The sequence below is a fragment of the Mobula birostris genome, chromosome 27, assembly GCF_030028105.1.
Source record: "Mobula birostris isolate sMobBir1 chromosome 27, sMobBir1.hap1, whole genome shotgun sequence".
Lineage (NCBI taxonomy): Eukaryota > Metazoa > Chordata > Chondrichthyes > Myliobatiformes > Myliobatidae > Mobula > Mobula birostris.
In genome coordinates, this window is record NC_092396.1 from 3,263,701 (window position 1) to 3,290,932 (window position 27,232).

Here is a 27,232-nt window from a genome sequence, read left to right on the forward strand (position 1 = left end):
TGGTGTTCTTTCGGACTTTTATTAGATGCCCGGTTGTACTTAAAGTTCAGGTGTACAATGCTTACAAATTAAAAACTGGTATTTCAAAAATTCAAATTGACCAGATATCAAATAAGCTTAAAAACCATTTGAAGTAAAAAGGAAAATAGACCATCTACAAAAATCTGTTTTAAGCCAGTTCCAAAAAGCTGTTTCAGGAAAGGTTAAGAAACCATGGTGCATAGGTTTACTGTGTGAAACATTCTGGTATCTGGTCAACTGTATGCAAGCACTGCAGATCTTCATTACAGTCGAAAGCTCACTTTTCTTATTATTGCTGGAATTTGACTTTGATGGTCTTCCATTTGATGACAAAACTGCAAAACAAATGCAGAATACAAGCAGTCATATTGATGAATGACAATAAATAATAAGCAGGAATCTTGCAACAGGACAAATCACAGCAAAGTGATTTTTACAAGCTCAGTGCATTTTAACCTCAAGGCTGCTAATGCTGCAAATAGGTCAATACAATGTCATAGATACATGCAGAATGGTTGTGATGCTGGAGGATTTTAAACTGAGAAAGCGATGCAGTTGGGCATGTTTTTTTGGGACAAGGCAGCCGTTAATAAAGTCTATGGCATGGAAAGAAGCCCTTCAGGCTGTCTTCTCCATGCTTACATCAAGCAAGCATCCATAGTACAATTTAACCCATGGCTTTCTATGCTTTGTAGATTCAATTGCTTGATCAGATTTATTAAAGTACAGCACCCATCTTCAACTCAGATAGTGTTCCAGATTGCTCCCGCCACTGATTAAAACAATTCCTTGGGCCCCTCCAACTCCTCACCCACTGGTTTTTAATAGTCTCCTTTATGGGGAAAACATCCTACTACCTGTTCTTTCTATGCTCAGTAATGTACTATTAGTAGTCCCGGCCCTCAGATGCAAGGGCAATAAACTCAGCCAATGCAATCTCTCCAAGTGAAACTCCCCAGGCCTGGCAATATCTGGTGAATTTTCTAAGCACATTCCAGTGCACCCAATACTCCAAGCTTTGGCACAGTCAGAATTCTTTAAAGCTGCCAATGACCAGCTCTATATTCTGGCTAAAGGTAAACATCTAATATGCCTTGTTTACTAGCCTACCAACCTGTGCTGCTACCTTGAGGGAGAGCTGGACAATCCCCGTCCTGTATACACGAGGCCCACTGGATTCATTATTTCTGAGCTTTACTTACTGCCCAATTACATCTGGTATATAAATGGCAGATAGATGCATGGCTGAAGAATTGGAGCAGGGGGCAAGCATTCAGATCACTGGATCTGATTTTCCCTTGAATACTGAAGGCCCCCATCACAATTGTGACATTACTCTTATTACATGCCTTTTGCAATTTCAACCCCACATGTTGGCCACCATTTGGAGGTCTATATATGATTCCCATTTTTTTTTTAATATATATATATATACACAACCCTTGCACTTTAACTCCACTCACAAGAATTTGACATTCGGACCCTATCTCATCTTTCTAAGGATGCAATTCATCTCTTGCAAAGAGCCACACCACCACCTAGCCTTCCTGTCTGTCCTTTTTGATACAAAGCACGTCCTTTGATATTAAGCTCCAGCTGTGACCTCCTTTCAGCCACAACTCAGTGATGCCCACGTCATACTGACCAATCTCTAATTGTGCCTCAAGTTCATCCACCTTATTCCGAATACTGCATGCATTTTTAAGTACAGTACCGCATTCTTCACCCTTTTGAATTTTGCCTCTGTGGTACAATTTGACTCTTTGGGTAGAAATGAAGATAATGCTATCACTGGCTTGTACATTCTTTCATTCAATTTGCACCCATCATCTACTTGTAAACCTGCTTGCTCAGTTCTATCATACTGGTTCCCACCTCCCTGCCATTTTAGTTTAAACCACTTCTAACAGCCTTAAACCTGCCCGCAAGGATACTGATCTCCCTCTGATTCAAGTGTAACCTGTCCCTTTGTACAGGTACCACCCGCCCCAGAATAGGTCCCAATGATCCAATAAACTGAATACCTGCTCCCTGCTTCAACTCTTCAGTCATGCATTTATCTGCCATTTACAAACCCCATTTCCAGAAAAGTTGGGATATTTTCCAAAATGCAATAAAAACAAAAATCTATGATATGTTAATTCACGTCAATCTTTATTTAACTGACAAAAGTACAAAGAAAAGATTTTCAATAGTTTTACTGACCAACTAAATTGTACTTTGTAAATATACACAAATTTAGAATTTGATGGCTGCAACACACTCAAAAGTTGGTGAATGCAGCAGGCCAGGCAGCATCTCTAGGAAGAGGTACAGTCGACGTTTCGGGCCGAGAACCTTCGTCAGGACTAACTGAAGGAAGAGTGAGTAAGAGATTTGAAAGTGGGAGGGGGAGGGGGAGATCCAAAATGATAGGAGAAGACAGGAGGGGGAGGGATAGAGCCAAGAGCTGGACAAGTGATAGGCAAAAGGGGATACGAGAGGATCATGGGACAGGAGGTCCGGGAAGAAAGACAAGGGGGGGGGGGACCCCAGAGGATGGGCAAGGGGTATATTCAGAGGGACAGAGGGAGAAAAAGGAGAGTGAGAAAAAGAATGTGTATAAAAATAAGTAACAGATGGGGTACAAGGGGGAGGTGGGGCATTAGCGGAAGTTAGAGAAGTCGATGTTCATGCCATCAGGTTGGAGGCTACCCAGACGGAATATAAGGTGTTGTTCCTCCAACCAGAGTGTGGCTTCATCTTTACAGTAGAGGCGGCCATGGATAGACATGTCAGAATGGGAATGGGATGTGGAATTAAAATGCGTGGCCACTGGGAGATCCTGCTTTCTCTGGTGGACAGAGCATCTGCAGAATTCCTGTTGTTTGCGCAACAACAGTTGGGACAGAGTTAAGATTGAAAAGTGCACAGAATATTCAATTAACACCAGTTTGGAAGACTCCACATTAAGCAGACTAATTGGTAGCAGGTGAGGTTCAAAGGCTCAGTCTTTGCAAGCAAGGATGGATCATGGCTCACCACTTTGTGCCAAAATTCGTAAGAGAATTGTTAGTCAGTTCAAAAGGAACATTGCTCAACGCAAGATTGCGGAGAATTTAGGTCTTTCAACATCTACAGTACATAATATTGTGAAAAGATTCAGAGAATTCAGAGACATCTCAGTGCGTAAAATGGCAAGGTCGGAAACCACTGTTGAATGCGCATGATTTTCGGGCCCTCAGGCGGCACTGCCTAAGAAACCGTCATGCTACTGTGACAATTACAGCCACCTGGGCTCCGGAGTACTTCGGAAAACCATTGTCACTCAACACAGTCCGTCGCTGCATCCAGAAATGCAACTTGAAACTGTATTACGCAAGGAGGAAGCCATACATTAACTCTACGCAGAAACGCCGGCGAGTTCTCTGGGCCCGAGCTCATCTCAGATGGACTGAAAGACTGTGGAACCGTGTGCTGTGGTAAGATGAGACCACATTTCAGCTAGTTTTCGGAAAAAATGGGTGTCGACTTCTCCGTGCCAAAGATGAAAACGACCACCCAGATTGTTATCAGCGAAAGGTGCAAAAGCCAGCATCTGTGATGGTATGGGGATGCATCAGTGCCCACGGCATGAGTGAATTGCATGTATATGAAGGTACCACTGACTGAGGAGTATATTAGGATTTTAGAGAGACATATGTTGCCATCGAGGCGACGTCTCTTCCCGAGACATCCATGCTTATTTCAGCAGACAATGCCAGACCACATTCTGTACGGGCTACAACAGCATGGCTTTGTAGACAGAGTGCGTGTGCTTGACTGGCCTACTCCCAGTCCAGATCCATCTCCTATTGAAAATGTATGGCGCATCATGAAGAGGAGAATCAGACAACGGAGATCACAGACTGTTGAGCAGCTGAAGTCTTATATCAAGAATGGACAAAATTTCCAATTGCAAATCTACTACAATTAGTATCCTCAGTTCCAAAACGATTAAGAAGTGTTATTACAAGGAAAGGTGATGGAACACAATGGTAAACATGCCTCTGACCCAACTTTTGTTGAGTGTGTTACAGCCATCAAATTCTAAATTTGTATATGTTTACAAAATACAATTAAGTTGGTCAGGTAAAACTATTGAAAATCTTTTTTTGTACTTTTGTCAGTTAAATAAAGGTTCACATGAATTAACATATCAGAGATTTTTGTTTTTATTGCATTTTGGAAAATATCCCAACTTTTCTGGAAATGGAGTTTGTATATACCAGATTTAATTGGCCAGTAAGTAAAGCTAGGAAATAATGAGTTCAGTGGGGCCACGGAAAGGGCATATAATATAGCTAGACTGGGAAGTTTTAAAAATCCAACAAAAGGCAACTAAAAAAAGCCACAAGGGAAAAGATAAATATGAGGGCAAGATAGCTGTTACTAAGCTTCAGTTGTATAAAGATTAAAAAGAGGTGAGAGTTGATATTGGACCACTAAAAAATGATGCTGGTGAGGTAGCAATGGGGGAGAAAAAAAATGGCAGATGAACTTGATGGGTACTTTGGATGTCTTCATTATGGAAGACACTAGCAGTGCCAAAGGTCCGCAAGTGTCAGGGAGCGGAAGTGCCATTGCTACTACAAAGGAAAAAGTGTTAGGCAAACTGAAAGGTCTTAAGGTGGATAAGTTACCTGGGCCAGATGGTGCACATTTCCAGAGTTCTGAAAGAGGTTGTTAAAAAGATAGCAAATGCATTGGTTATGATCTTTCAAAAATCACTTAATTATGGCATAGTTCCAGAGGACTGGAAAACTGCAAATGTCAGTCCACTCCAAGGAGGGAGGAAGGCAAAAGAAAGGAAATTTATACCCCAGTTAGCCTAATCTTGGTGGTTGAGAAAGTGTTGCAGTCTATTAAGGATGAAGTTTCTGGTACTTGGAGACTAATGAAAAAAAATCAGTGGAAGTCAACACGGTATCTCTAAAGGGAAACCTGACAAACCTTCTTTGAGGAAGTAACCAGCAGGGGTGGACAGAGACAGTGGATGTAGTGAATCCTGGCAATGTTCTGTCACAGCTGTGGAGGACAAAACTGTGGGGGTGAGTGGGACCCAGCATGATGGAATGGCAGACCAGACTCAGTGGTCTGAACCGCCAAATTCTGCTCCACATCTTCTAGCATTGTACAATTCCTGCACACTAGGACTACACACATCACCACCACATAAAGAGCATAGCTGAGCCAGATTAAAATTATACTGTTATGGGATTCAATATTCAGTAACTGATAGAAGGCACAGAATTGAGCCTAAGCAATTTCACCAACACCAAATATCTTTCTACTTTAATGACACGGGCCAAACCCAGTGCATCTGAATACCCACTTGAAATCTATCCCAAAAGCTGAAAACTGATGCTTCAAGGAGACAGTCCCAAATTAAGATACCAAAATCAATTTGAAATAACACAACAGCATGGTCATCCAATTGCATTGTGGCAGTCAAAATGCTGGATTCCATGTTGCCAGCTGTCCATTTGTTGCATTTGCAATGAACTGGCCAAAAAAATTAAAACACTGATTTACAAGTACTCACTTAGTTGATGGTAAAGATGCTGAGCTGGTGTTACTCAGCATTGCCCTGCTCGGTCTCAGGAGCAGAGATGTTCTCAGCTGGTGTTTCGGGTGCCTTGGCCTGAAAGACAAACCAGCAGGTAAGAGGATGTTTACTGAAAGTAACAGCAAGCCAAAAGTAACTTCATCATTGAGAAGGTTCAAAATCAGAAGCATAATGGAGAAAATTTAAAATGGGATTGGAAACCAGATCCAACCCTGGATCTGATAAGGTAAGAGTAAGGTAATAAGGATTACAGGCACCAGAGTTATGAATTTCAGAAAAGCAGGTGACTGACTGATGTACAGTAAACCACGACTAACTGGTGTCATAAAATAGAGATGGTGTAGCCAGGTTCATCACAGAATTAATGACAACTTGGGTCAGAGGATCAGAAACAGCAACTTGAATCTTCCAAGTAACTACAGAAAACTCCCCTTTACTGAATCTTTGATAGGCGGCACAAAAGGATAGTTCAACAGTTAAAGGATAGGTAAGCAGAGCAAACACACTGAGAATGCACACAACTAGTCAGGAAATCCCACCTCAAACTAAATAGTTAAGACATTTGCTTTGGGTAGCTGAGTCTCCTCAGCCATCTAGAAGGAAAACTGATCTCAAACGTCCACTGCCTTGCCACTCTGCCCACTCATGGGGTTTACTCCAGAAGCATTCAAGGAAAAATCCAGAGTTCGAGTCCCTAAGGTGGTCCTATATTGAGTTCTACACTGGCAACTAATGCAATGCCTCTGTACCTGTATCTGCTTCTGCCATTCCCTTGGTTTCATCTTTGTGAAGAGGGGAGCCTGCTGCATGGCCAACAGTTCGCTCTCCATATCTTATCATCTGAATGTAGACAGCTAGGGCGCAACATCAATGGTTGAACCCAACCAATTGAGGGCCTCAACAAGACAAAGCATAGCAGGAGTTTCCATGCGTCAGAAAAACAGACATACATAAGTCTAGGATAATTGAGCAACAGCTAGCATCAAGTCTAGAAAGGTCCAGACGGAGCATATGATAGAGGAGATACAGGGCTAGGATAAAGATGTGGTACAGGTGATGGCACAAATAGAATACACTAAACAAATCTTCTACCAATTCTAAACAAGATAAAAGATTAGAAGGCACAAGCTGTTAAGAGTACCCAATCTAGCAACCCTACCTCCTCGCCATCTTTTGGTTTAGGGTTTTGTGGTCGACGACGTCTGTAGTTGTAGTTGCGGCGAAATCGTCTGGGATGAGACTGTTGATCTTGTTGGCCATCCCCTTGATTTTCTTTGTCTTCTTCACTACTCCCCTCCCTTGGTTGACGTGGGCGAGGAGGCCCTCTATAACGAGAGAATTGAAATTAATTTTTACTAGTCAATCACCAAATTGTTAAAGATCAAGATCAGATCCCTCCATTTCAAGCCTATACTGACTTGAGTTGGATGCCAATATTCTTTGTTAGTGATTACCCATTCTCCTTAATCTACATATCTACTTAAGCAGCATTTCTTTACTAACAACCACCAGTAAAAATCATAGGTCAATAGTCACATACAATACATTCACAGCAAGGCTGATATTTGGCCTTATGTTAAATGTAGCTTACCTGCGGTAGCGTGGACGGTAGCCCCTAAAACGATTTTGTCCTCTGTTAGGTTTACCTTCTTCCCCAGCAACCTGGTTTTCATTTATTTCACCACCCTTTATAAAAAGAAAATAGGTCAGGTGTTCTTTATTCCAAGTGTTTAAATATTATTTTCTGCATCAAAAGTGCACAAAATCAAGGATCAATGTAGCATATTTCACATGCAACAAAAATCTGAGCTAAAATGACTTGCTCAAAATTGTGATGTGCCCTATGATCGAATTGGATACCCTAATTCATTAACTCTATGCCAGCTGGACTGTTCATAACAATTTTATAAATGGGAACCGGCAAGCCAGTTGAGTTACTTTGGAAATCAACAATAAAAGTTGGCAGGGAAAGACAAAGAAACAAAAATCAAAGGCAACCTCCTTGCCTAGTCAGACACTTTCAAAAACATTGGTTGCTAATTTCATAGGTTTTTGTGTTTTTATCTTGCAGTAACTGACATAGCTATTAAAATTTTTCAAAATTATGATAGAAAACTTGTCACTGAGCCTGAAAATCTAGCCCCAAATCCCCATTTCCAATTAGAAACCTACAGCCCACAAAGCCATGCCAAACATGTCCTTACCTAGGCTTACCCATAGCCCTCCATTTTTCTAAGCTCCATGTATCTTAAAAGACCCTATCGTTTCTGCCTCTACCACTGCCGCCAACCCATTCCACGCACTCACCGCTCTCTGCATAAAAACTTACCCTGACATCTACTCTGTACCTACCTTAAAAGTATGCCCTCTCGTGCTAGCCATTTCAGCCCTGGAAAAAAGCCTCTTGACTATCCACACGATCAATGCCTCTCATTATCTTGTACACCTCTATCAGGTCACCTCTCAACCTCTGTCGCTTGCTCCAAAGAGAAAAGGCTGAATTTACTCAACCTATTCTCATAAGGCATGCTCCCCAATCCAGACAACACCCTTGTTAATCTCCTCTGCACCCTTTCTATGGTTTCTACACCCTTCCTGTAGTGAGGCGACCACAATTGAGCACAGTATTCCAAGTGGGGTCTGACCAGGGTCCTAATTAGCTGCAACATTACCTCTTGGCTCTTAAACTCAATCCCACGAATGATGAAGGCCAAAGCACCATACACCACCTTAACCACAGTGTCAACATGCGTAGCAACTTTATGTCCTACGGACACCAAGATTGCTCTGATCTTCCACACTGCCAAGAGTGTTACCATTAATGCTATAGTCTGCCATCATATTTGACATAAAATAAACCATCTCACACTTATCTGGGTTGAACTCCATCTGCCACTTCTCAGCAGTTTTGCATCCTATCAATGTCCCGCTGTAACCTCTGACAGCCCTCCACATGATCCATAACACCCCCTGCCTTTGTCTCATCAGTAAATTTACTAACCCATCCCTCCACTTCCTCAAAGTAATTTATAAAATCACGAATAGGGGTCCCAGAACAGATCCCTGAGGCACACCACTGGGCACTGGCCTCCATGCAGAATACGACCCATCTACAACCACTCTTTGCCTTCTGTGAGCAAGCCAGTTCTGGATCCACAAAGCAATGTCCCCTTGGATCCCATGCCTCCTTACTTTCTCAATAAGCCTTGCATAGGGTACCTTATCAAATGCCTTGCTGAAATCCATATACACTACATCTACAGCTCTACCTTTGATGTGTTTAGTCACATCCTCAAAAAAAATTTAATCAGGCTCAGAAGGTACAACCTGCCTTTGACAAAGCCATGCTGACTATTCCTAATCATATTATGCCTCTCCAAATGTTCATAAATCCTGCCTCTCAGGATCTTCTCCATCAACTTACCAACCACTGAAGAAAGACTCACTGGTCTAGTTTCCTGGGCTATCCCTACTCCTTTTCCTGAATAAGGGAACAACATCTGCAACCCTCTAATCCTCTGGAACCCCTCCCATCCTCATTGATGTAAAGATCATTGCCAGAGGCTCAGCAATCTCCTCGCTTGCTTCCCACAGTAGCCTGGGGTACATCCCATCTGGTGCCAGTGACTCATCCAACTTGATACTTTCCAAAAGCTCCAGCACATCCTCTTCCTTAATATCGAAAATGCTCAAGCTTTTCAGTCCGCTGCAAGTCATCCCTACAATCACCAAGGTCCTTTTCCGTAGTGAATACTGAAGCAAAGTATTCATTAAGTACCTCTGCCATCTCCTCCAGTTCAATACACACTTTTCCACTGTCACACTTGATTGGTCCTATTCTCTCAGGTCTTATCCTCTTGTTCTTCATATACTTGTAGAACGCCTTGGGGTTTTCCTTAATCCTGTCCACCAAGGCCTTCTCATGGCCCCTTCTGGCTCTAATTTCATTCTTAAACTCCTTCCTGCTACCCTTATAATATCCTAGATCTCTATCATTATCTAGTTTTTTTTTGAACCTTTCGTAATTTCTTCTTTTCTTCTTGACTAGATTTACATCAGTCTTCGCACCACCGTTCCTGCACCCTACCATACTTTCCATGTCTCACTGGAGGGTACCTATGCAGAACTCCACACAAATATCCCCTGAACATTTCCCACATTTCTTCCATGTATTTCCCTGAGAACATCTGTTCCCAATTTATGCTTCCAAGTTCCTGCCAGATAGCCTCATATTTCCCCTTACTCCAATTGAACACTTTCCTAACTTGTCTGTTCCTATCCCTCTCCAATGCTATGGTAAAGGAGATAGAATTGTGATCACTATCTCCAAAATGCTCTCCCAGAGATCTGACACCTGAACAGGTTCATTTCCCAATACCAGATCAAGTACAGCCTCTCCTCTTGTAGGCTTATCTACATACTGTGTCAAGAAACCTTCCTGAACACACCTAACAAACTCCACCCCATCTAAACCCTTCACTCTAGGGATTTACCAATCAATATTTGGGAAATTAAAATCTCCCACCATGACAAATCTTATTATTACACCTTTCCAGAATCCGTCTCCCTATCTGCTCTTTGATGTCCCTGTTACTACTGGGTGGCCTATAAAAAACACCCGGTAGAGTTATTGACCCCTTCCTGTTCCTAACTTCTACCCACAGAGACTCCATAGACAATTCCTCCATCTTCCTCCTTTTCTCTGATCAAGTGCCACACCCCCTCCTCTTGCCTCCCTCCCTGTCCTTTCTGAAACATCTAAAGCCTGGCACATCTAAAGTCTCTGCAATGGCCAGCACATCAGAGTTCTAAGTACTGATTCACACTCTAATCTCATCCGCTTTATTCATAATACTCCTCTCATTATAATACATATCCCAAACCATCGGCCTGAGTGCATCCTTTCTCCATCACCTGCCTATCCTTCCTTTCGCACTGTCTCCAAGCTTTCTCCATTTGTTAGCCAACCTCTTTCCTCCATTACTTCAGTTCTCACTCCCCCCCCCAAACAATTCCAGTTTAAACTCTGCCCAATAACCTTTGCAAACCTCCACGCCAGGTTATTGGTCCCCCTCAGATTCAAGTGCAACCTGTCCTTTTTGTACAGGTCACACCTGCCCTCTGCTCCAATCCCTCATCCACACATTTATCCTCCACCTCATTCTATTCCTGAACTCACTGTCACATGGCACAGGCAGTAATCCCGAGATTACTACCTTTGAGGTCCTGCTTCTCAACTTCCTTCCTAATTCCCTGCAGTCTGTTTTCAGGACCTCCTCCCTTTTCCCACCTACGTCACTGGTACCGATATGTACTGTTCTCCTTCCCATTTTAAGATATCGCGGACCCTGGCACCTGGAAGGCAAACTATCATCCACATTTCTTTCCTGCATTCACAGAATCACCTGTCTGACCCCCTTAACTATAGAGTCCCCTATCACTGCTGCCATCCACTTCCTTTTCCTACCCATCTGAGCCACAGGGTCAGACTGTGCCAGAGGCATGATCACTGCGGCCTCCCCCAACAGTAGTTGAACAGGAGTACTTATTGTTAAGGGGGACAGCCACTGGGGTACCCTAGCACCTGCTTCTTGCCCTTCCCTCTCCTGACTTACCCATTTAGCTGTCTCCCGAAGTCCCAGAGCGACTACCTGCCTGTAGCTCCTCCCCTCACTCCCTGACCAGACAGAGGTCATCGATTTGCATCTCCATGCACCTGGTGCAGATGTGGCCATCTAGGAGGCTGGGAGTCTCCAGGACCTCCCACATCTGACAGTGAGCACAGAAAACCGGTCTCACACACCTACTTCCTGCCTGTAATCTACACAAGTATCGTACCTCGCCTCTACTTGTTATCGCCTAAGCCCCGTTGAGCCAAAGCCTTCCTACGCTGTCTCCCACTACTCCAACACTCGCTCTGTAAAGCTTTTTAAACTCTTACCGCTGTTCTCACTGGCCGACCTCCACGCGCTTGCGCAATCATGCCCCTTTCAAAGTGATTCACACAATTACTTTGATAACTTTTCTATAATGAAATTCCTTCAAAAGGTGACTGTCACATTATAGTAGAACCTCCTGTACTAAATAAACAAAAGGTTAAAAAAAAAACTGAGGAATGAGGAGCTCACGTCAATTATGAGCTAAGCTCCAATTTCTCTTTACCAGCAATGTGCCCACCTAGGTCAACAAATCATTTCAATTCACTGACATCCATTCAACACACCGTTCAATTCAAGTCCTTTCCCTAAACCATCACATTCATATCCTGACATGTAGTGACTTCTGGAATTTCTTTGAACTATTTAGCTGACATCCCTTTCCCATGTCTCATATACAATTTAAACTTTTCTTCCCTCAGCCCCCCCCCACTCCAAGCATTATAATTCTTGCACACCACTCCTATTCTTAAACTCAAATTTCAGCTTTGTGCTTTGCCACAAGAAACCAACTTCCAGTTCGAAATCTTAAAACTCCATCTGCGAAGATTTTGGTACCCAGTCCTCTCTTTAAAAAAGTAAACATACAAACTCAAAGATGCTAATGATGCATTCAAAGCAGGCAACTAGAGTGAAAAATTCTGAGCAAACCCCAGTGTGTATAATTGATAAGGATTAGTATGAAGGGAAAATCAAGCAAAGGATATTTAGTAATACACAGTAGCAGCCCAGATGAGACATGAGACTCTAGGAAGAGGAAAACCAATTTTATGTTTAGCTTTCAAGGCAGCAGAAATTTGGCCTTCCAAGTAACGCAATGTACAAATATTACATTAGCCAAATTAATTGGCATCTATGACTGTTTTAATCACATCACAGTAATGTAGCGGTTAGTATCGTACCTCCATATTACAGCTTGGGCCATTCCAGAGTTTAGAATTCAATTCTAGCACCATTCTATAAGCATTCTCTGTACATTTCCCCCCCCCCCCATGGAATGTGTTTTCCATGGGTGTTCTGGTTTCCTCCCACAGGAGAAAGATGTACTGGTGGGTTAATCGATCATTGTAAATTGCCCATTAGGTTAGGTTAATCAAGTTTGTCTGGGACTGCAGGGACAGTGTGGCACAAAGAGCCTGGTGGGGTCTAATCCACCTAGTATCACCAAATTTTAAAAATCTATTTCAAAGAATATGAATAATCAGAAATAGGCAATCATTCAACAAAAAACATTAGAAGCAAAGAATGCTTCTTGCACATCAAGTGACTCATACAGCAACAAGTTTGTGTACTTATTCAAATAGTTTTGCTTAATTCTGATAAAGGTTCTTTCTTTCATCCTGCCCCGCATAGGTGATGTACTAAGTGACTACCATTTTACCAGGGATGGCAAGCAAGTAAATAGCAAATGCAGGTAACCCCCCACCCCCACGTTACAGCAATCCACCCTCATGGAATCCAAACACCACCAAATACCCTGGAATATCGAAAAATTGGCTTTTATGAAAACTGAAAAAACATTCTTCTTCAACTCAGAACTTGACATGCCCTGATAATAATGCAGACAACATTCCACCACAGAAACAGTAAGCCAGATCTCAGTTTGCTACCTCAGTAATTTCTCCCTGAGGCTGGTTGCTATATTGTGGGCGGCGACCATAGCGACGACGAACAAAGTAAGGTGGGTAACGCTGTCTTCTGTAGGGAGGGCGATGTTGCTGATTTTGATAATCTTGGTTTTCTCCATCTGTTGCTGTCTCTGCTCCATCTCCTTTCTCTCCACCTTCAATGTTCTGTTGGTACTGACCAAAAATACATGAAAGCTATTTAGTCTTTGAAGGCACAATCACATCCAATTGCATATCACTACACGGAATTTGAAATCCAGAGCAATAGTATTGGAAACTGAAACAAGAGATCTTGCAGATGCTGGAAAAAATTTCTATTTTGGAACAGTACGGTAGCATAGCAGCTAGTGCAACACTTCACACCACCAGTGACCCAGGGCCAATTCACACTACTTATTGTAAGAAGTTTGTACACTCTTCCCAAGATTGCATGGGTTTCCTCCAGGAGCTCCAGTTTCCTCACACTTCCCAAAGACGTACCAGTTAGGAGGTTAACTGGTCACTTGGGTGTGTCTGAACAGGGCAGGCTCATTGGAATGGCAGGGCCTGTGACCATACTGTACCACTAAGTAAACTCAATAGGTCAGACAGCAGCATCTATGAAAAGATTTCAGGCACTTCACTCCTGATGATGGGTCTCTGCCTGAAGTTCCTCTAACATTGTGTTTAATGAAAACTGAGCAATTGTTCCTTAACATACTCCCACTTACCTTACTTCACAGTAATGAATATCCAGAATGCACAAACCAGTAAGCCAATTTTCTGAGGAAACTAAAGCATGTCTTTGCAACTATGACCAGAGTGAAACCTATATAAAATTGAACTAAGCCAATGTTGGGAGTTTAATAATTCAGAAAACTTGGTTAAGACAAATGTAGGTCCCCTACAGAAAGAAACAGGTGAATTGATTATGGGGAGCAAGGACATAGCAGACCAATTGAATAATTACTTTGGTTCCATCTTCACTAAGGAGGACATAAATAATCTTCCAGAAATCGTAGGGGACAGAGGTCCAGTGAGACAGAGGAACTGAGGGAAATACATGTTAGTAGGGAAGTGGTGTTAGGTAAACTGAAGGGATTAAAGGCGGATAAATCCCCAGGATAATTTTTCAAAACTCTTTTAGATTCTGGACTAGTTCCTGAGGATTGGAGGGTGGCTAATGTAACCCCACTTTTTTTTTTTATATATAGGAAAATCATGTCTGACGAATCTCATAGAATTTTTTTGAGGATGTAACTAGTAGAGTGGATTGGGGAGAAGCAGTGATGTGGTATATTTGGATTTTCAAAAGGCTTTTGACAAGGTCCCACACAGGAGATTAGTGTGCAAACTTAAAGCACACAGTATTGGGGGTAAGGTATTGACGTGGATAGAGTTAGTTGGCAGACAGGAAGCAAAGAGTGGGAATAAACGGGACCTTTTCAGAATGGCAGGCAGTGACTAGTGGGGTACTGCAAGGCTCAGTGCTGGGAACCCAGTTGTTTATAATATATATTAATGACTTGGATGAGGGAATTAAATGCAGCATCTCCAAGTTCGTGGATGACACGAAGCTGGGCGGCAGTGTTAGCTGTGAGGAGGATGCTAAAACAATGCAGGGTGACTTGGATAGGTTAGGTGAGTGGGCAAATTCATGGCAGATGCAGTTTAATGTGGATAAATGTGAAGTTATCCACTTTGGTGGCAAAAACAGGAAAACAGATTATTATGTGAATGGTAGCTGATTAGGAAAAGGGGAGGTGCAACAAGACCTGGGTGTCATTATACACCAGTCATTGAAAGTGGGCATGCAGGTACAGCAGGCGGTGAAAAAGGCGAATGGTATGCTGGCATTTATAGCAAGAGGATTCAAGTACAGGAGCAGGGAGGTACTACTGCAGTTGTACAAGGCCTTGGTGAGACCACACCTGGAGTATTGTGTGCAGTTTTGGTCCCCAGTTTTGATTCCTGGGATGGCAGGACTTTCATATGAAGAAAGACTGGATGAACTAGGCTTATACTCGTTGGAATTTAGAAGATTGAGGGGGGATCTGATTGAAACATATAAAATCCTAAAGGGATTGGACAGGCTAGATGCAGGAAGATTGTTCCCGATGTTGGGGAAGTCCAGAACGAGGGGTCACAGTTTGAGGATAAAGGGGAAACCTTTTAGAACCGAGATTAGGAAAAACTTCTTCACACACAGAGTGGTGAATCTGGAATTCTCTGCCACAGGAAACAGTTGAGGCCAGTTCATTGGCTATATTTAGAGGGAGTTAGATATGGCCCTTGTGGCTAAAGGGATCAGGGGGTATGGAGGTTGGTGCAGGGTTCTGAGTTGGATGATCAGCCATGATCATACTGAATGGCGGTGCAGGCTCAAAGGGCCGAATGGCCTACTCCTGCACCTATTTTCTATGTTTTCTATGTAAAACCATCTTTGAAACCAGCTTTGGTAGTCAGTATTATGAAGGAAAATACATCTTAAATGCAATTTGTGCATCAGTAAATGCTAAAGAATGTTTAGTGGTATTTACGTAGATCGCAAGCATCTGCATTAACCCATGGTCAGATTCCATCTTCACAAGGGTGAAGCATACAATGTGCAAACAATGTGTGAGACCCTACTGACTTATGGCAACAATTTTTCCAGGTTCGTGCATCACCTAATGGTCCTTAAGCATTCCTCTGGCTTGATGCAACAGACAGTAGTAATAAAAATCTAATATACATTATCCAAGTCAAACTGCTCAACTGCCTCCATCAGTACATCCATTTACCGTCTCAAGATGCAAGACAGCAATATCGGCAACTAGCTGCCCTCATAAGTGTGAATTTCCTATGAGACCAAAAACATTTCCTCAAAGCTGCAGGAACTTTGATTAAATCCCAATCTTGCATGCCAACTGTACAATTGGCATGTTAGCTCCATGATCACATGGCTTTCCAGGTAGCAATTTCTAGTGAAACCCTTTAGTGCAGGTGCAAAAAGAGGAAATTGGTCACAGTTATATAGAAAATACCCACCTACACCAACAGTACTTTCCTCAAAATTCAAAGGAAATTACACATTACAAGTACATATGTCACCACACACAACCCTGAGATTTATTTTCCTACAGGTGTACTCTGCCAATCTACAGAATAGTAACAGGAACAATGAAAAATCAAACAGTGCAGAAAACAAACTGTGCAAATGCAAATAAGAACATGAGATGAAGAGTCCTTGAGTGTCCACTGGTTGTGGGAACATCTCAACTGGATGAGCCAGTCAATGTAGTTATCCCTTTTTTGTTCAAGAGCTTGACTGTTGAGTAATATTTTCTGACCTACTCCCCAAATTTTTTTAAATATATTTAGAGATACAACACATAACAGACCTTTCTAGTCCAATAGGCTGCACCATCCAACAACTCATCTGTCTGACACAAGCCTAATCTCAGGACAATGACCAATTAACCTACTAACCAGTACATCTATGGACCACAGGAGAAAACTGCAGCACCAAGAGGAACCCATGCATACACTGAAAGAACATAACTTGCTTAGAGGACACTGGAATTGAACTCCAGAGTGCCCCAAGCCGTAACTGCGCTACACTACATTGGCACCCTACTCCGCCACCTACCTACAGAATGTCAAGTAACCAACCACTGCTCTAGTGTGCGAGGGGAAAATATACAGGGAGAATGAAGGAAAGGAGCACAAGATGCAGAGGCATAGGAAATTAAACACGAAGGGGACTACTGAAAATAGAGAGCTGGCACAGACAACAGGGCACACATTCTGATGAGTAATATGCCTGCAAAGCATCCTCTACTAACATTACGTGGTGGACCTCGGCGGCGAGGGTTGTAGCGACGATAACGATTTCTGTCCGCGGCATATCGGCTTCCTTGGACTGGAACTCCTCCGGGACCAGTTACGTTTGCTGCTTCTGCACCCTAGAAAAGACCAACATTAAAACCTAACACAGGGAAACCACTCAGTACATAATGAGTTGAAGTATTACAACGTAAATTTTAAGACCAAGTTTGAAACCCAGAGAACAGTGTCAGACTTGATTGCTACAAAATTAACATCACATGATGTCAGATAGGTTTAAATCTCTTTCTGGACATTTCAGCATCTCATTGCAACAAAATGTGGTTTTGAAAAGGGGAAGACCATGGCTGCTGGAACACTATTGCAGCACGTCAATACCTTTTCGCCTTCCACTACGTCGAACTCCACAGTTTCACCGTCTCCAACACTGCGGAGGTATTTCCGTGGGTTATTCTTTTTTATAGCAGTCTGCAAAGAGGTCAAATTTTAAATTTTAGTCATTGTTTGTAATTAGTGTACAGCACAAATACATTCACTACTAGCATTCATGTGCAAACCAGTTTTCAGGTTCAAGTTTATTGCTATCTGACTAACAAAAATATAGAACCAAATGAAGCAACTTTCCTCTGGGCCAGGTTGCACCCACAAAACATATCAGAATAAATATTCCCATAAATTAAAAATATAATTCAAAATGCTCTCACTCATCCAAGTATAATCCTCCATTGTTCCCTGTCTGAGCTTCTCATGAAGTGTATCTAAGCATATACAACAACCACTGGTATTAAGTTCCAGTTCTCACCACACTGAAAGAACTTTCTAAGATTTCTTCGTGGTTACTTTTTATCAATTGCCTCATTCCAATAACTGGAGACATTCTATCAGTAGCCTTTAATAAGAGTGCAGACGTGAAGCAGCCATTATCTCAGAGGGGAAGTCATTGAAAGAATTGAAAAGTCTCTTAAAATTAACCTTTGCTTAAATGGGGGCTAGTGTTGGTCATCAAGCAGAGATATAATGGGTGAAGTAGTGAAACAGCAAAAGTTTGGATGAAAGGATATGAAGGCAGGAGCTGAGTATTCCCGTATCTAGACAATGAGGTCAAGCAGCATCTATGGAAATAAACTGTAAATGTCTCAGGTCATAGACAGTTAATAGTTCTACTCTTACTTTCTAGAGGACAGATTAGTTTAGAACATCTTAGTATTGAAGAGATCAAAGGAAGACTGACAACAGATGTAAACAGTACTATTTCATTATTAAATCCTCCTTGCTGTTCCAAGCCAGCTGAAAATCCAGGCAATTTATCACATTATAAAATGTATTTTGGATTAACTGCAATTAAAATTTATTTTACTATCAATTAAAGCAAAAAATAGGCTATTTAACAAGTCAATAGTAGGGTAATTAAATCCTGCTGGAAATAAATACCTCCTTTGCCAACATTAACAAACTATTCCAAGACATGTTGATTCAGAACCAGATTCATTATAACAAGGATGTTCTGGGGCAGCCTACAAGTGTCACCACACAATCTGGTGCCAACATAGCATGCTCAATTTCTACACAGCACCACAAGCAACATAACAGCAATGAAGCAGCAGCGAAGCGAGCCCTGATCCTCCAACCCCAGGATAGATTACCTACAGCCTCCAGCAGACTCGCACTGGGCCTTGACCTCAGGCTTCAATCTTTGGTACTGATCCAGGACAGGACAAATGAGGATCCTGAAGTTTAGACTCTCTAATAACGGGACCCTGAACACCAGGCCTCTAAGTCCAGTCTTGCCAACTTTCATATCGTGGTGTCACTGGCCCTCATGCCAGCAGAGAACTATCCCAGAAACCACCAATTCTCAACAGTGCTGCCAGCTCTTCTCACCGGTCTATAGGACTGACATCCAACCACAAATGTCCTTCAAGCCCAGAGGTAGAGGCCTAGACTCCAGCCTAACCTTTAACTCACCCGCATCCTATCCCTCAACAGTAACCTGACCCCTAACTCCATCACCAAAACCATCCCTACAATGATACCCAACGAATCAAAGGACAATGACAACTTATGAAAAACCTTGCACTTGTTTTTCCAGCAATTTAGTGTAGGTTCATTTTAGTTCAACTTCTCCACTGATCATGTACCGTCAAGCATCAAATATTCCTAAAAGATCTTGTATCCCTACCCTAACTGCTGGAAAAAACTTGTGAATCTTAAAATGAACTCATTTCCTTCATTCTCTTCAGCCAAGAATAATTTTTCAATCTTACTGTATTACAAGGTTTGTACATATATCCAGCTTCTGAGATGTCACCCATGCAAAACTAAGGACAAAAATCCAGATTGCCCTGCCTGAGCATGGCAAAAAATAGACTACTGCTCATTTTCAGAGAAACTGGGAACTCTGGTGATGCATGTGCCTAATGACAATTAGTGCTCAGACTGGAATTGCACCATCTCCCAAGTTATAACCAACAAGATCACCACTGCCAACTGCATTACAGACAGACAACTGGTCGTCTGCTCAATTTCTTATGCCTTTATCATGAACAAGCATTCAACATTCTTCAACAGCCCCCCCCCCTCAAAATCCAGAACAATGAGGAATATTTTAAAATGAGTAAAATGCAAATAATGTTCCAATATACAATTCAAACACAGGAAACAAATATACAGATAAAATTGAACTGTATAACTTTCAATAGTTACTTCTCCAAATATTTGCATTTTCACTCATCCATTTAAGATGCAAAAATACACCAACTGCACCTCCCAGTTTCACTCCTACAAACAGCCTTATTTATAATGGACCATGCTTCAACTGAATAAAAATCAGTAACAGCCATATCTGAACTCATGAGACTTCCACTGAAACTGCTAATAGCCAAATGGGACAACACTGGTAATAAAGATTTTCTTGCAACTCCTTGGTCCAGGTCTCAAATCAAACAAGGCCTCTTTCAGGCACAGAAAAAAATTTAGAGCAGAATTACACAGAACTGACACACCTAACTACCAATCCCACTTAGGACCACATCCTACTATGGTTTGATAAAGTGCTTGTCTTCGTGCCTTTTAAAGTGAGCATCTGACGTCCCCACGACTTCAGAAGACAATTCCCCACTGAAAAGTTTCTTTCAGATTCCTCTAAAATCTCATCTCTCACCTTAAACATATGGGCTCATCTTAGATAAACCCACTACAAAGAAAACCTTTAAAACTACCTATGCTTTCTTTTAAAAAGCACACCTTCAGCCTCCTACTCCAAGGAAAACAAACCCATTTCTTGTGCAACTTAAATGCTCCAATCGGTATGACATCCAGTAGCCCCTCCAGTTAACAGATGCATTAACAGCATGAAGAGTTTGACAAGGGCGGTATAAACCTCGTGTTTCCCCCCCCCCCCCCACCCCCACAGCAAAAGTTGTTTAAATCAATTGAAAAAAAGCAAAACTGATGCAAGTGTGTAACAGTATCAGGAGTAACAAGGCAAACGTGGTAACTACATCTACAAACATACTTGGACCATTCCAGCTAGAGCTTTCCGAAACTCTTTATGCCATGGACCCTTACCTGTGGGCCCCAGGTTGGGAAACCCTGACCTTGAGGGGCAAGTCTATTGCTATGGCCCTCCTACACAACCAAGTTTCTGTTTTTAATTGGCAGGAATCGAAGGAAGAGGATTATACTATTCCTGACTGAGCCACAACATTCATTACACCTGAAAGCATGGGTACCAACTTTTAGTGAATTACTCACAATATTGTGCTAAGCACTTCAGGCAACACCTACCATACTTCTGGAAGGGGAACAGTCAAGGAGAAATAATGCAAATTATACTAAGTTTTCAACAGGGATGTGTAAAGAAATTAAGCTTCCAACAGTATTTCTGAAAACAAGATTTTGCAGATATTGGAAATGCAGAGCAACAAAATGCTGGAGGAACTGAGGTCAGAAAACATCTATAGATGAGTACATTATCAACGTATCAGGCCAAGACACTTCAGATTGAAAAGGGGAAGATGAAAGGTGAGGATGACAAGCTTGGTGATAGGTAAAGCCAGGTGGGTGGGGGAGGGGAGGGTGAAACAAGAAGCCGGAGGTGAAGTAGAAAAAGCAAAGAGTTGAAGGAGGAATCTGATACTAGAGTAGGATGTGGCATAGAAGAAAGGGAGAGGCAACAGGGGAAGGTGATAGGCAGGCTAGAAGACGTAAGAGGTCAGAGTGGGAAACTGAAGAGGGAATAGGGAGCATTTCTGAATGGAGTCCAACCCAATACATACGAGTATAATAATTGGAGCAAAGCATCATACCATAAATGCCGTTTTTTTCCCCCCCAAATCTCAATAGGAACTTGCTCACAAGGCACCACTGCAGAAGGCAGCCTTGAACCAGTTCAATATAGTATCAAACAACTAAGTTCAGTGGACAGCAAACCGAGTAATGCAGAAAACATTAGTTTAGGACTAAGACAAGATCCAGAATTTCACAAGCTGTTCAGTTATGACATGAGCATCTACCCAACAACTGCCCATAAAACAAACTAATTTCAGCTTCAAAGTAAAGGAAGGTGCTGACAGAATTTGTGGACAAATGATCATTGAAGTGTTGCTGAAACCCTAAACTGACTTGGTTTAAAAATAGATCAAGGAACTGAATGAGGTAACACTAACCTTATACAAGAAAGCCTGGTAAACAAACTTAGCAGGATACTTCACTGCCCAAGGACAGCTTTGCAGAAGATTGTTGTAGTTGCTGGGACAGGAATTCTCAGTTCTAAAATAATCACCATGCTCCTTAGAGCTAGATCCAATTATCCACAGCTGCTTCACCAGTGACACTACTTCCATAAAGGCCACACGGAGATGTACAAAGAAAACCTTGGGAACTGAAGCCCATAACCACTTGTATTGAGACATGAATAAATGAAAGGCAAGTGAGCACCAGCTTCAAAAGACAACCACCTACTCCTACCATTCAGTAACATTGACAACACCCCACTTCTATAGTGGAGCACAAGAATGGAACACAAATGTAACCAGCCTCAATATGCAATTGCTGTCAGATGCTGGGAAAGACATGACAAGTAACTCACTTGCTGATTTACTAAAGCCTTTCCACTATCCACAAGCAAAAAACATAGCATCCAGCTTGTATGGCATTCTAACTACTACCATCCAGTTCACCATGACCAGTGAATAGCATCTAGCCTAACATAGCTAACTCAATAGCACCTACCAAACCCAAGGGGTCAACAGATGCATGACAACATCTCAAAATTCCCAAGTCTCATTCCCAAATATACCACTATGCTACTATCAGTGCTGAAACACTATCCAAAGTACATACCTTTAATAGGATTGCAGAAACTTAAGGTAGCTGTTCATCACCAATTTCAATTATGAGCAACAAATACATTTCAATACAGAACAGGCCCCCCAGCCCTTCAATTGAGACCACTAACATTATTAATCCTAACCTAATCACAGGTCAATTTATAATGACCAACTAAGCTACTAACTGGTTATGTATTCGGACCATGGGAGGAAACCCACACATTTTACTGAGAACACACCAGCTCCTTACAGTGGACACTGGAATTGAGTTGTAACAGCATCATGCTAACTGCCACACACTGTCTACAACATTTACAGAAACTCAACTAACAGATAACCAGTTAAGCACTGAGATTTCAAAGTTAAACCTCCCACAAATGTAAAGATCTGCAACAATTTTACACAGTCAAGATTGATAGAACTAGCCCCAAGAGATGGGGAGAGCCTGTGCACCATATCCTTGAATTTAATTCCAACTATACTTCAAAAAGAACCACAGAAAGAATTTTGGGATTCAAGATCTTAAAAAGGCATTGTCTACATTTCTTAACATCCCACACTCAATGGATTTACTTAAGGCATTGATTCCAAAATTTAACATTTTAATGAATTCTGCCTTATGCATATGGTGGGTAAAAATACAAAAACTGAATACATTGAAATGGAGCTGTTTAAACATTTTTATAGGGACAAAATAAAGCAAATAGCTACTACATTAATGTTGTGCTAAAAACTTATATTTTGTAGCACCATCTGGGTGGTAAAGCATTGCTTCCCAGCTCTCCCAGGACTATTTAAAATCAGCAGTAAGCAATGAGGTTTAAACCTACAATCCAGTTTCTTCATTGCAAGTTCTAAACAATTCAAAAGAGGAAAGCAGCAAGGAAACTTAGAGCCTTAGGAGCAATAGACAAGACCATTAGTGGAACAATTAGAATTGTGCAGTCCTGCAGACTGGAGGAATTACAAAAATCAAAAACACTAGAATATTTAAAAAACGCTACTTTGCAAGGTAAACAATGATAGATGAATTGAATGTTATAAGAAGATGGCAGGCGAAACCAGCTGCTGTCTTAAATACATCCTGAGATTAGATACAGGTAAGTTGAAGAACATAACACAAACATTTCAATTGTGTAAAATTTTCATTTAAACTTGATGCCTCAGAATATATTCCATATCCACCAGTGAGATTTCTTGGTGCCCAAGATTTGCCAAGTTTCCAAAAGCAGTCACAGGACTTGTAGCATGCATGCATTTCTTAGAATATACACTCACCTGATGTACAAACACATCTTCCTTTGTATCATTCCTACAAGGGAAAAAGAATTATACTTCACATTTGTGATCATGGATATTCAAAAATAATTTCTCCCCATCCCACAGAAAAAGATTTACCATCCACAATTTAACTCATAGGAAAACACCTTTGGAGAGAAACATACAATATAATTTTAGTTTAAACAGGATTTTACGTAGCAGTCCCCAGGAATGAAAATAGTACAAGATTACAAATACCACATACTCACCTGTTGATGAATCCATATCCATTTCGTACGTTGAACCACTTTACTGTTCCAAGAACCTTTGTTGCTGAAAGAAAAGCACAGGCCCCAATGAGTCTCAATATTACTATGCAAACTTAATTTCTAATGGGCAGACTTCTGATCACTTTCAGGAAACAATGGTGGAGGGAAAAAAACAAAGCAGTTTCATAAAGTCCTAAATTTAGTGCAAAATGGAGAGATCTCTGCTCTAATACATCTAAAAAGTACTTTACAGAATAACTGGTTAGTGGCTAACCTGAACCTCAATATATTGCTAACAATAAAACTAATTGATCAAAAAATATAGGCATAGTAAAGTTATTTTAGGTGCAGTGTTTAGACAGTAGATGGTATCTGGACCTTCAGATCTCAGAGGTGCAACAGCCAAGATGAGATGCCACTTTGTGTTTTTCTTTTCACTTTAGCCGATTAACAGGATCCAGATCAGCCATGAAAATAATCTAGACACTTAACAGTAACCCAAAGCAGGAGGAAATGGCATTTAACCAAACTGAAGTAATGAGAGTTGAGGAAAATCATTTCACAATATAGCAATGAAGTACCTTGAATAATCCATCCCAGAAACAAACCCAATTAACCAGCCCATCATCACCAGTAGCAGCATTTTCACCCACCTTTCTTTCAAATCATTTTTACAAGTCCTTAAGCCAGCCAATGTATAAGCTCTGGCTCATTGGATACTAAGTTATAAAGGACACCAGTGGATCAAAAGTTTATATAATGGCTAACTTCTTTAAGGAGAGACAATGAAACTAAAAGTTAAAATAAGGCAAAGGTGGAGAAATAATTAAATTAGGGGATGCAGCAGAGGGCAGAATTGGCGGATAACATATTACCAAGGCTGACAGTGTAGATGATTACAAAGGAGCTGAAGATTAAGGGAGAAACCTAGAGGGATTTAAGGTATAAATCTGGGCAGCAGAGATAGAACTGTCGCCACATAGCTCCCATGAGCTCAGCACACTGACCTTCTGTGCTGTTTCTTGCAAAATGCCAAAACAAGGAGGTTAACGGGCCACTGTAAATTATCCCTAGTATCTGGAAAACCATATCCAAAGGGAATAGCATAAATGGATGACCTTCAGGGCCATTTAAAATCAAGGTGTTGCTTAATCAACCAGAGGTTTTGAGGATTAGCAAACAATGTGGGAAACTGATGTATAAAATGGACACTGAACAGTGTATTGGACAAGGTCAAGTTTATGGCGCACATGGATGGCTGACAAACATTGGGATTATCAAGAGGTTAACACAAAGGGACATATTAGCCAAGCTGTGGCAAACTCACACATGACAAGTACAGACAAATTGGTTTAGAGACCAAAAAGGCAAGGATGAAATGCATTTTCAAACAGCCTAGTGAAGTTTCAGACAGTTGAAGAATGAAAGGAGGCAAAAATAGCTAGGTGGCCACTGCTTTGATAGGATTTGAGCCACAGTAGCAGGAAAATGGTACTCAACTCAAATGCATACATGAGGTAAGATGGGAGAAAATTTGAGACCAGAGTTGAAAGCAGATAAAACATCAAGTTTCAGCATGACAAGTTAGGTTTAAAAATGGAAGGGGAGTAGAGGGGAAGAGAGATGATTTCCTGTGACAATGAATTCAGAAGTTATTATACCTGAAATAAAAGAAAATGAAAATTGTGGTAGGGACAATCACCTAAGCTTATCCTCACAATGCAGAATGATGAAATAGCATGCAGTATTGATAGTCAAGGAACCTCTCTCAACTCCCCCGTCTCCACATCCCACAAATGCAAAGGTCCAACAGCAAAGCAAACTAGACTTAAAAATAACATTAAGGATGTCATGATGAAAGATGGTATCAACAGAAAAAAAAAAGTGAATGGAATGGCTGTTGAATGTGGCAAGTTAGCCTAAATGAGAAGTTTCTTCCAATATCTTTAGCTGAATTCCTTCTGATCACTTTAATGAGCAATTACAACTTCCTTATACGCAAACAATAGAAACGTTCCACGACATCAACTTTAATTATGATGTCACCCAATATCATTACTGATACTAGCTCCTTGTAGAACTGCTCACGGCACTTTACAACTATGTTAAAATGAGATTACAATAACTTGAATCACTGAGCACAAGAACAGAGTGGCCAGAGGGCTGGGCTGAGATGATACTGATGGACTCAAAGTCAAAACCCAAAACTAATACTATAGTAAGATTGAAGGAAACATTAAGACGCTGCTCTCCAGCACGTTTCCTGGAGAGCACTCTCACATAACGACACCCTCTGCGCAATAAACGGGTTCTACTTTCCGCCACCAACAACTTTGTTGGGGAAAACTGAGAGCAGAGAGCCGCAGTCCCAGATCAGGGACACTTCCTACAGCCTCGGCGGGATAAAAACAGGATCTTCCTAACCCACCACCCCCACCTTTCACTCTGAAGCCTCACTGACAAGCACAGATTCACGGCACCGGGGACATTCCCTCTTCCACAACCCCCACCCAGAGGCAAGGAAAAGACGAGACCCTGGGCTCGGCTCGGCTCTGAATTTTCACTCACCCTGGGGAGGGGAGAGGAGACGAGGCCTACTCTCGGGCCCGGACAGGGGTTCCGGGTTCCGCGGGAGGACAATCGGGCGGCGGTTGAGGACGGACGGAGGGGGGGGAACGGGCGAGCGGCGGCCACGCGGAGGAAGCGCGCGTCCCCACGGGCTCCACCAATCAAGGGCCGGCTCCAACCGCCCCCTCCCTCCTCCTGCCGCCCACACGGTGGGAGAAGCGGCGCCGGGGCCCGAGGCCGCAGCACGTGGCGGCCGCCGTCAGCTGAAGCGAGGGGCGAGGCTGCCGAGGCCTCCACTGCTCTCCTCCCCCCCGGTCAATTCTGACCCCAACCCCGGGAGGGGTGGGGGAATCTCCCCCGTCGGAGAGGGGGGGTCGGGGTCGCTTGCCCCCCCTCACCGCGCGCCGCCGCCCGTTGACATTTGAATGAGGCGCTCGCGCGCGTGGCCGTTTAACTGGGCACATCGGGATCGCGCCTCCTCGACCACCCACCCCTCTAATCGGGGCCGCGCAAAGACCCCCCCGGCGGGAACGCGCCTCGTCTCCGCGAGCGCCCGTTTGAACCGCAACGGCCGTTCCTTCTCTTCCCCCCCCCCCCAAACCAACTCCTCACCGATGACTTTCTTCTCCCCGGGGGATTTGGGTTTGTCTGGCTGTTGCTGCTGCTGCTGTTCGGGTTGCTGCTCCGTCTCGGCCTCGCTCATGGTGTTGACAGGCTGCGTGAGGTGGTTGCGGCTCGGGCCGGTCTGAGGTGGGGGCTCCTGCGCTCTCTCCGCTTCTTTCTTCTCTCTTTCCCTCCGCTGAAAGAACATGGCTGGCCTCTCGCG

The 27,232-nt window shown here is 42.4% G+C and overlaps 1 protein-coding gene across 1 annotated transcript; it reads right to left on the reverse strand.

Moving 5' to 3' along the window:
- ybx1 (Y box binding protein 1) lies at positions 1–27,232 on the reverse strand. The gene is made up of 10 exons (XM_072245352.1): positions 27,019–27,232; positions 23,839–23,902; positions 23,588–23,621; positions 17,358–17,447; positions 16,979–17,098; positions 13,155–13,346; positions 7,200–7,294; positions 6,768–6,933; positions 5,585–5,683; positions 1–356 (listed from the first exon to the last, which is right to left on the reverse strand). Exons 1-9 carry the CDS (start codon positions 27,215–27,217, stop codon positions 5,615–5,617), a joined length of 1,029 nt encoding a protein of 342 aa, XP_072101453.1. The 5' UTR covers positions 27,218–27,232; the 3' UTR covers positions 1–356; positions 5,585–5,614.

Bases quoted from the DNA above. Each gene is read 5' to 3' on its own strand.
- ybx1 (XM_072245352.1), bottom strand. From the start codon at position 27,217: ATGTTCTTTCAGCGGAGGGAAAGAGAGAAGAAAGAAGCGGAGAGAGCG. The intron at 23,622-23,838 runs GTGAGTATGTGG...TTTCCCTTGTAG, and splicing joins GGATATGGATTCATCAACAG to GAATGATACAAAGGAAGATG. The intron at 17,448-23,587 runs GTGAGTGTATAT...ACCTCTTTGCAG, and splicing joins AAGATGTGTTTGTACATCAG to ACTGCTATAAAAAAGAATAA.